At 45.4% G+C, this 10,707-nt stretch overlaps 1 protein-coding gene across 1 annotated transcript in view; it reads right to left on the minus strand.

Annotated features, from left to right (window-relative positions):
• Positions 1 to 10,707, minus strand: part of fmoda (fibromodulin a) — a gene marked incomplete at its 5' end in the record, with an annotated part of 10,745 nt that extends 38 nt beyond the window's left edge. Inside the window, 5 exons of the mRNA XM_068741974.1 lie at positions 1 to 114; positions 1,073 to 1,340; positions 1,412 to 1,552; positions 10,159 to 10,281; positions 10,498 to 10,707. The exon at positions 1 to 114 is cut by the window's left edge and continues 38 nt beyond it. Of these exons, the coding sequence (XP_068598075.1) occupies positions 1 to 114; positions 1,073 to 1,340; positions 1,412 to 1,552; positions 10,159 to 10,281; positions 10,498 to 10,707 (856 nt within the window). The remainder of the gene's footprint in view (positions 115 to 1,072; positions 1,341 to 1,411; positions 1,553 to 10,158; positions 10,282 to 10,497) is intronic.

Below are 10,707 nucleotides of genomic sequence, written 5' to 3' on the forward strand. Positions count from 1 at the left end.
AGGACTCCGGAGGGACGTCCCGGCGGCTGATGTGGTTTCCATCCAGACGCAGCGTCCGCAGGTCGGAGAAGCTGCTCGGATCCGAGACGCTGCAGAAGCTTCCCAGCGTGAACTCTGCGCGCACGGAGGAGAGCTGGTCAAAGCATGCATACCAGACCACGCAACGTGTCGCCGTGCACGCATGAAACCACGCAACGTGTCGCCGTGCACGCATGAAGGGACACGGAAAGCACTGCGGAAGAGAGCCTCAATATTTACAAATGTTTTCGCTATTGAATTTATATGTTGAATTTATGACAGTGAAATAGAACACTGCCACTAAAATCAATCAACTACCAATTTGATCAGGTTTAATCCATATTTGATCTGGTTTAATCCACATTTGATCTGGTTTAATAAACATTTGATCAGGTTTAATCCACATTTGATCTGGTTTAATCCACATTTGATCTGGTTTAATCCACATTTCATCTGGTTTAATCCACATTTCATCTGGTTTAATCCACATTTGATCAGGTTTAATCCACATTTGATCTGGTTTAATCCACATTTGATCTGGTTTAATCCACATTTGATCAGGTTTAATCCACATTTGATCTGGTTTAATCCACATTTGATCCGGTTTAATCCACATTTGATCAGGTTTAATCCACATTTGATCTGGTTTAATCCACATTGGATCTGGTTTAATCAACATTTGATCTGGTTTAATCCACATTTGATCCGGTTTAATCCACATTGGATCTGGTTTAATCAACATTTGATTTGGTTTAATCCACATTTGATCCGGTTTAATCCACATTGGATCCGGTTTAATCAACATTTGAACAGGTTTAATCAACATTTGATTTGGTTTAATCCACATTTGATCCGGTTTAATCCACATTGGATCCGGTTTAATCAACATTTGAACAGGTTTAATCCACATTTGATCAGGAACGTCACTCGGACGACGGGCTGACGTGTTCCCACCTTCTCATGCCTAGCCCCGCCCACGTCTAGCCAGTGAGGAACATAGAATGTGTGTGTTTGTGTAAAACAGAGAGAAGGTGACCAAAAGCAAACGCTTCACCTTTGATCCGGTTGCCTTGCAGGTAGAGATGCTGCAACGTGGCGCTGACTCGGGGGATTCGCTCCAGCTTGTTGAAGCTCAGGTCCAGTTCCACCAGCCCAGTCACATTGAGGCTGCTGGTCGGGACGCCCTTGTCTGTCAGCTGGTTGTGGCCCATCCTGGCGTACTGCAGCTGAGACAAGCGGCTCAGGAAGCTCTCTGGGAGAGAATCGATGGCGTTGGACTCCAGGTAGAGTTGGTGCACGTGTTCCGGAAGTCCTTCTGGGACCTGGGACATGGAAGAACTGGACATTATTCAGGAACTTAACGGGACTAACATAAAGAAACACAGGGAAATACCTTTGTCAGTTTGTTGCTGCTAATATCTAGCAATGTGAGGGATTTCAGTGGCGCCAGCGATCTGCCCATCTCTGACACGGCGTTGTCATGGAGATACAGTATAGTGAGGTCATCCATTCCCTCCAGGTCAGCAGGTGTTACCTGAACGGCAGCGGTAATCGTTCGAGTGTTTATTGCCTCAGAGCGAGACCCGGGATGAATATCTGTGAAGTTGCTTAAACAGATCGTTCCATATATTTGTGTATTTCTCAGAACATCTGTGTATAATCCTCTTTAATGCTCAAACCCCCCCTGTGTCGTTTTTCTTCTGCCATGTGACTAACTGCTGAGTTAGTGACAATCGGAGATCTGTTATATGCTGACTAGACTGAAGAAGGGAACGCTTCGTATTGTTTCGAAGAGCTATCTGCCCAAGGTTGGAGTCTTCATGTCTGGGTGATTTGCGCACGTACACATCTTGTCTGCAGCCTGAGTGGAGACAAAGCACTCCATTGTGTATTCCTGATCTTCAGTAGCCTATGTTTGTCAAATCATTCTTCGCCTGGTGCTTATCAATAACACACCAATCAGTAGGAGTTAGGACAGAGCCACTCTGTTCTTCTTGACCTTACTCACGCTTATAAAAACTGTGTGTCGACCAAGAAAGGGGGGGGTGTCTTGGTGAAGCCGAACGAAGCTAACTACTTGCGTCTCTCCATCCCTCCCGGCTGACAGCTGTCTTAATAAATCTAATAATCTACAGTTTTGCCTCGTTTCGTCTCTTCGGTGCAAGGCCTCTCTGGGTTTATTCATTTTAGACCCAACATTAATTGGTGCCGAAACCCGGGACCCACATCTGGACGGACGACCGCCGCTGGACTGAGGACACCGCGTCTCCCCATTGAAGGGGACGGGCCTCCCCCTTCCGGCGCCGGCTGCCCGCCCGGACAACGGGTCCCAAGAACCAGGCTTGCATCGGGTGACTACAGGTATTGCTGGTATTTAATACGTAACATTTTTTCCAACTTACTTAAAAACAGGGAAGTGAAATTAAAGCGGGAAGTGTTGTGAGACTGTGCACAAACAGGAAGGGCAGAGGCCCATATGTAAGTCCATGGCTACTAAATAAATAATCCAGACGTTTAAGGAATTACAAGGTCTTATTAGGAGTAATTCAATATAATTAATACTTTTAAGTATAAATTAACGGGATCAAACGTCTGGGTACGAGTAAATTAACGGGATCGGTAAATAAATATTGTATTTGCTGGGATTATGTCCACACACTTCCAGTGGATCAGTGAATAAATATTATATTTACTATGATTATGTCCACACACTTCCAATGACGTTTAAGGAATTACAAGGCTACTAAATAAATAATCCAGACGTTTAAGGAATTACCAGGTCTTATTAGGAGTAATTCAATATAATTAATACTTTTAAGTATAAATTAACGGGATCAAACGTCTGGGTACGAGTAAATTAACGGGCCTTATGAGGAGTAATTCAATATAATTAATACTTTTAAGTATAAATTAACGGAGTAATTCAATATAATTAATACTTTTAAGTATAAATTAACGGGATCAAACGTCTGAGAAAAATCAATTAAGGGACCGGTCTTTAAAAAATCAAACTGTATTTGCAAAAACGTGCTTTTATTGTTTGAGCATGAATGGAGGTGCACCAGAATGAACGTATGAGGATATTTGTGTTGGACTCGCTTAGGAGTTAAACAGCTGTGTTGTGTTGTGTGGGGGTGAGTTGGAGCTGATAAGGGCGCGGCCCTGGGAGATCATATGCTCGCTTGGGACGTGGTCCTTGAATAGTGTTTGTGTGGTGGTGATTTGGAGTTGAGCGATGAGGAAACTGGTGTGAGACTGAGAAGAGGAAATGAACAAGCTGCAGACCAAGGAGAATCGAGGACGAGGCTAGCAGCAGCCACTCTCCCTTGCTGGGAGAGTCGATGGCACGGCTAGAGAGCAGCTCCATTCTCCCTTGCTGAAAGAAAGAATACGAGTCTCGTTTCTTACCGCAAGTAAATTAAGTTATTGGGTTGAATCTTTGGGGCTTGGTTCTGATTTTCTCTCTTTTACAGTGTCACAAACCTGACATTAATTGGCGTTGTCGGCAGGATCTCATACACCCGTCTGCAGTGGGCTGGCTTGGAAGAATTGATTAGAGGGTGCACACTCTAATTCACTAAGACCCTTTTCCGGGGCCAATCCTTCGCGTGCCAGTCCCTGGGGATCGGGTTGACGGGATCCGAACCAGAGCAGACCAGCCTGAAGGTAAGACACCCTTTTTCTTGTTCCTCGGGAAAGCGGGTAGGGCTTAGCTAGCCCTAACGTAGAGGTTTCCGCGAGAAGGCGGGTAGGGATTAGCCCTAACGTGGAGGCTCCAGAAGGACGCAGTCAGTGGGAGACCTCATAGCGGATGGAGATGTTTCTCATCGCGCTGAAGACGAGCGAATAGGGGTAGCAGCGGTCCTATTGCGCAGTACCTGATCAAGTGATCAATACAGTCTTGTTTAAAAGGAAGCTAGTAGGGTTCCGGTACGATCCTATTGAGCAGTGCATACAAACGACGTCATTAAATTTAGAGGCCATATTAATAATTAAATGCGGATGTAAAGGCCTGGAATAAATTAAAGCATACAAAGTTGGTGTTGCTAAATAAAAATAAAGTACAGATCTGCTTGTTGTTGTTAAAGTCTAGACTTAAAACCCTGTATGTACGTGTCTGTGAATAAATGTTTCATGTGGATGAACGGAATGAGTCAAAGTTGTAACAGTAAAACAGCCTGAGACCTCATGGGATCACTGCACGGCTGGACGGTCTGGAACCTCACGGTGTCAACGCAAGACCGTCACTGGGGAAGACTTTGTGAACTCATTCATGAAGGTTAGTGGTGACCAGACTGGAGGGTCTAAAACGATATGCAACTCTGTGTTAGGACGCCGAGCGAGAAGCCGGAGCAAACAAAGGTTTGCTCTAGAAGATTGCATCTCGGGAGTTGCACTTCGCCCCATTAGGGGGATTCTCTCTGAGTTACGTCACGTGTGGAATTCTATATAGCAGGAAAGGTATTTAAGATAGAATAAGTAAACGCTGAAGAATAAATAACCTTTCTACTAAACCACAATTAGAAAAGAGGAATTTACCCATCGGCACCTCCACTCGGGAGGGGCATAAATAAAAAAGTAGCGCCGCACCGTTGTTGTCCGCCCACATAACCAAAGTCAAACCCAGACTAAATGCAAGAGAGAGAGGTGTTTAGACAAAGAGCTAACTACAGTAAAATAGGACAAACAAAGCCAAAGTCTGATGAAGTTATTGATGACTTCAGAGCAGGACTAGAACAGTGCCCTTTATGATGTTAATAATGAATGAGCTCCATCTCAAAAACAAAACCTTTAACACAGAAATCAGCCACTGGCTGACGAAGCATTCTGTCACCTTGCTAAACTTAACTCTGTCTGAATTTATTACATGGGGAAAACATGAAGAGAGTCTAATGATATGTTTTTGATGGTAAAGAGGAAGTGTTTTAGCGAGACAGAGAGGTCGGGGTGCCAGAGGAGGGGGTGGAAGGAAAGTGTGAGATAGGACACTGGGCGCATTACTGCAGGGCGCCAAGTAAAGGAAAACACACGATTCAGCATGTCTAGGTAGGAAAGAACAAGTAGATAATCATGGAGTGAAGGACAGATAGGGAAAATAAATCTAATTTTTTTTTAAAAGGTACATGCACTACCAGGTCATTGATAGCAATGACATCGACTAGGACATTCACGTCTGCCTAAATCTGTCTACATATGGGCAGCAATATTGCCGTGGGCGTTGCCACGCCTCAAGAGGTGGGATAGTGGCACAGATGTCTTTGTGCCTTTAATCATTATAATAAAAAAAAATAAAAAAAAAATAAAAAAAATAAAAATGTATTCTGTTGGAAGCCATTACTCCTGTGAGTGTTATGAGTGCTATTCTTCTACTATTTGCTTCCTTCGCTTTAACATGTCTCAGGTCTATGTTACAAAAGATGATAGCATGCTAAGCTCAGAGGTTCAAGTTGATTGATGTAATATGATATAATACAATATGCAGGAACTAATTGTTTTCCTTTGCTCCACAAACTGCTCCACTGTGCTGGAGTTTGGCCCCCGCGGGTCACTCTGTTCCAGCCGCTGAGGGTTGGGTGCCTCCTCCCACCGTCCACGACCAGAAGACATCAATCACCATCACCATCAGACCAGAGGTCACCGTCCACCTCGGGGTGCACTCCACTGAGGGTCCAACGCCCCCCCACCAGGCCACACTGCTCACTCGAGCATGATATGTGGGGCTAACAACAGACTGACCGATTGAATGCACCACGTCAAACATGCTAAAAAGAAGAAAGAAGAAGAAAAAGACTTTCCTCCAAAGAGCATGCAACGCTCGATGTCTCAAGGCAGCGTGCCTCCCGAGAGGACGTCCCGTGGGAGACATCGTCACGAATGAGAAAGAGAACATGCTCTCATCCTGTGGAGGAACGATGACCAGGCGGATGCTTCAATTGTGAACAGAGGGGACGCTGGATGAGGGAGTGACCGGAACCACTGAGGGACCGAGACCAGAGGAGGGGTGATCAACAGCGGTGTCGTGGATGAGGGGGCGGGGGTCCCTCCTTCTCTGTGGCTGGCTCGGATTGACTGACTGACGGATCGCCCTCCGGTTCACGTGAGATGCAAACACAAACACACACACAGCTCAACTGATGTTTAGACTTAATGATGCAAGGAGATATGAGCTCAAACAGCAGTTAAAACACAGAGCTTATGAACAGCATCCTGTTGTTCAGTTATTGATGAATGGGATTCATGTTTTATGTTTAATTGGATTCTGATGCTGTGACACACAAACCTCTATCTAGGCCTATTAAAGGGACACAGACTATTGAGGATACATGTTTTAGATTATCACAGAGTTTTTGATTTCTTCTTTATGTTCTGATAATTTTTGCTTGGTCAAGATTTCATGACGCCTTCTTTGAAATTACTCTTCTTTTGTGATTCCAATGGCATTGCCATTCCGCGCGTGCGCCATGATGTACGTGTATAACTGATCACTGCACAACAATGGGGATTTTTTAATGGACTCGATGTAACAGCAGGTTTCATCAACTCATGATGTAGTGACATCACATTTATTGCATTCTACAGCTTATGTTCCTGAGCAGAGATGAAGCCTTTGAAAATACATTCCTTAAAGAGACTCTATTATGACCATTGATTGTTTTTAATTGTGTATGCCTGACTCCTCAGCAACCTGTATTTGCAAGGAATCTGAATTTGGGGGCCCGCGCTGGGCGCCCTTGAGGACGATTGGTCCGCCCCTGACGAGAATGGTGTCTCCCATTCTGAAGGATCTCAAAGCACCGTCTTTGTTTGATGTTTATTATTTCCTGTTTGTTCATCCTTTCTCAATTTCACAAGTGCATTAATTGGTTACTTTTACTTTTGCACAGAGAAGAGATTCAGTTGACTCATGGGTTGGACCATGTGTCAAAGGGGAGGAGATGTTGCTATTCTCAGTCTCATTGGTTCCAAAAAGAATATATATACACAAAAATATGATTTTGATGTGTGTTTAATTTTGATTGCATGACATAATGTTGGACGGACGCGTCCAATGACTTTTCCATTGACTTTTCAATTGACTTTTCCATTAACGTGCTCGTCTACCTCAGAGACGTTGTCAGCATCTGATGATGGACTTGGTGGAACGCTCACCTTGCTTTCGAATTTGGGTGAAGCACAAAGAAACAAAGTGCTTCAGCGATGGAGAAGATGATTTTCTCTGACAATGGTTCAATAATGATTCGTGTGTTGCTAACAAAATACTTTCAGAACTCAGTGACAGACTCAAGTTGGAAATGAAGACACACTGCAGTTACCAGACGCATTCTGGTGGCGCTGCAGAATGAAACAACCCCACACTCTGAAAGCCAGATGAACGAAATTATCCTGGATTAAATGTTTACCTTCTAACCCTAACCCACAGCATAATCTGTCGTCAACAAGTGAGGTGTTGGTTGGACGACCTCCAGACACTGGACTGGTTCCTATGGCCAAACACACTGTGATGATGCACTGACCCAATACTGCATAAATCTGACACAGGTACTGAGGGACCAAAGAGAGAGGATGTGTCTCCTTTCCAGCACCAGCAGCAGCAGCAGCAGCAGCGGCAGCAGCAGCAGCAGCAGATGCACCTGCCCGAACATCGGACCCAGAGACTTTGTGCGGGTAAAGAACACCCAACGCGTCCTGGGAACACCAACGGTGGCAGGATTCCTTCCGAGTTCAGCTGATGACCCACACGGCTGAAAAGGTCGCCGAAGGAGCAACTGGGATGCACGCCACCCACTGCAGGTGCTACCACAACTAACAACGGTGTCCGGTGCAACGTGTGAGTAACCCTCGCACTCAAAAGATCACACCTCCGATCCCGAGCGACACTGCGCAGATTCAGAACCTCGCTGGATGACAAGTAACATTGTTAGCAAACATTTTTAGCTGCTCCAGCAGTGCGTGCTAGTAACCACCTGCTGTAGGCCATAGATGAACGCCACCATAGTCTAATAGAAGAACCTGTCAGTCGACTCCTCAACACACACTCCTGACCGAAGAAGCTGTGCCAGAAGAAAAGGGTGATTGGTGAATAAAAACGCATCACTCCACCGACCCCTCAACACACACTCCTGATCAAAGAAAAGAGTGATTGGTGAATGAAAACGCATCACTCCACCGTGCACCAACCTCAGACTGTCGCTACCCCTCGGGGTCCCTTTGATTTGAGTTCCCTTGTGAAGCGGGTGATCTCAGCTTTTGTAGTGTGGCGGAACAAGCTAAAGCAGTCTCACCTACCGTACGGGGCAACCAGCCCTATATGCCACACCCTTCGCCTACATGAATGCCTTGAATGCTGTAAATGAAACCTTTTCTCCAGCCAAAGTTCTGACCCACAAACGCTTATCTGTACTTACAAAAGCCACAATCACAGGTTTTGGAGTAACATTGGACAAAACACACTTAGCTCATTGTAATGACATTGGGGATGACACGTATTGCTTTCCACTTTGTGTTCACTTGACAGGAACTGGTAACACTCCCATTGCATCAGTAGACAGTAAACATTGCAACTGCCAACTAACGTCACTGCCATATGTACACCTGTCGCAGTTTCAGATCATACTTACATTGTCACAGCCGTAGTACATCCCAACCTGCCTACACCTAGAAGGACCAAGCGCTTTGTTACCTTTGAAGAACATGATCCGATCTGGGGTAGCAATGTCCCCTACCAACACAGGTATTGGTCTCCAGGAGACCGAGTTACGCATGCTTTCTTCCCAAACATAGGGGTAGGAAAACTTGGCCTTCGACTTGGAACCATAGATTACAGATTCCAATGTTTCGTCAATGCTTCCATTATCATGAGTGAAGCTCAGAATAATGTTATTACCGCCCTACAAACAAGAATGGCTGTTGATTTGGCCTTAGCCCCACAAGAGGTGTTTATGCTATGATTGGTGAACACTGTTGCACATATATTCCCAACGAGAACCAAACTATTGTAGACGTAATGCACACCATGAAAAACGTAAGGGACACTATGTCACGGGAAGACAAAGTTGAAGGAGGCTGGTTAGACTGGTTGTTCTCAGGGTCATGGCATCAGGTTCTCCTTAAAATGTTAGGCCCTTTCATTGCCATAGTATTGATTTTTTATTTCTCTGCGTTCTCTGTTCATGTTGTGTAATCCCCCTGTCTAAACGGTTAATCTCACGAATGTTTGTTGCCCAGATGTATCAGTATAACCTCATCCAAGTGGATGGCTAGGATGCTGTTGCGCCTGACGTACACGCAGACACTGATGTTTAACTGTCTCTGTCTTTTCCTTAAAACTTCAGATTTGGTCCATTGTCAGACCATGAGGTTCTTGCTACCAAGCGGTAGGGGAGTTGTGGAATTTTTCCTTATTGGAAGGTTTTCGCCACATCCTGATGATGGACAAACTGTTGTTGATTTGTTAATGAAGTGTTTACGGAAAGCCATTTGGTTGTATTCACGGATGTCTTCCAAATCCACAACAGGGGGGAAATGTGAAGTTGCTTAAACAGATCGTTCCATATATTTGTGTATTTCTCAGAACATCTGTGTATAATCCTCTTTAATGCTCAAACCCCCCCTGTGTCGTTTTTCTTCTGCCATGTGACTAACTGCTGAGTTAGTGACAATCGGAGATCTGTTATATGCTGACTAGACTGAAGAAGGGAACGCTTCGTATTGTTTCGAAGAGCTATCTGCCCAAGGTTGGAGTCTTCATGTCTGGGTGATTTGCGCACGTACACATCTTGTCTGCAGCCTGAGTGGAGACAAAGCACTCCATTGTGTATTCCTGATCTTCAGTAGCCTATGTTTGTCAAATCATTCTTCGCCTGGTGCTTATCAATAACACACCAATCAGTAGGAGTTAGGACAGAGCCACTCTGTTCTTCTTGACCTTACTCACGCTTATAAAAACTGTGTGTCGACCAAGAAAGGGGGGGGTGTCTTGGTGAAGCCGAACGAAGCTAACTACTTGCGTCTCTCCATCCCTCCCGGCTGACAGCTGTCTTAATAAATCTAATAATCTACAGTTTTGCCTCGTTTCGTCTCTTCGGTGCAAGGCCTCTCTGGGTTTATTCATTTTAGACCCAACAATATCAAACTAGCAACCTTCTCAATGTTGTTGTGGTTCATTCTCAGGTCTCTCAGGCTGCGAGGAAGACTCGACGGGATGCGGCTCAGCCGGTTGTGCTGCAGGTATAAACGCTCGAGTCCCTTCAGCCCCAGGAAGGCCTGGAGAATGGGGTGGGAACAAACAACTGCCTCAGGACTCGACTCGACTCCCCCCCCCCCCCCCCTTCCTGTGATAGAGCTGAAACACGAATGCTTTTATTTGCTTATCCCTTTGACCGTTCAGAGTTTGCATTGAGATGCTCTTCAGATGGGACGGCGCTAAAACAGGACTTCCCATCGTGATGATTTAATGAGCAGATATTTATGCGGGTTTACCTTCCGACCAATGGCGTCAGACGTCAGATGGTTGTGCTGCATCATGAGCCACGCCAGATTGGTTGCATTGCTCAGAGCCGAGTCAGGAATGGCAGTGATGGCATTATCCTGGAGGTACAAGTATTTCACATGGGAGGGGATGTTTGGCACGGCTGTCAGGCCCCGCCCCTCACAGTACATGGCAGCAGGGAAGAAGGGGGGGCAGTCACA

The sequence above is a fragment of the Brachionichthys hirsutus genome, chromosome 8 (assembly GCF_040956055.1).
Source record: "Brachionichthys hirsutus isolate HB-005 chromosome 8, CSIRO-AGI_Bhir_v1, whole genome shotgun sequence".
Taxonomy (NCBI): Eukaryota; Metazoa; Chordata; class Actinopteri; order Lophiiformes; family Brachionichthyidae; genus Brachionichthys; species Brachionichthys hirsutus.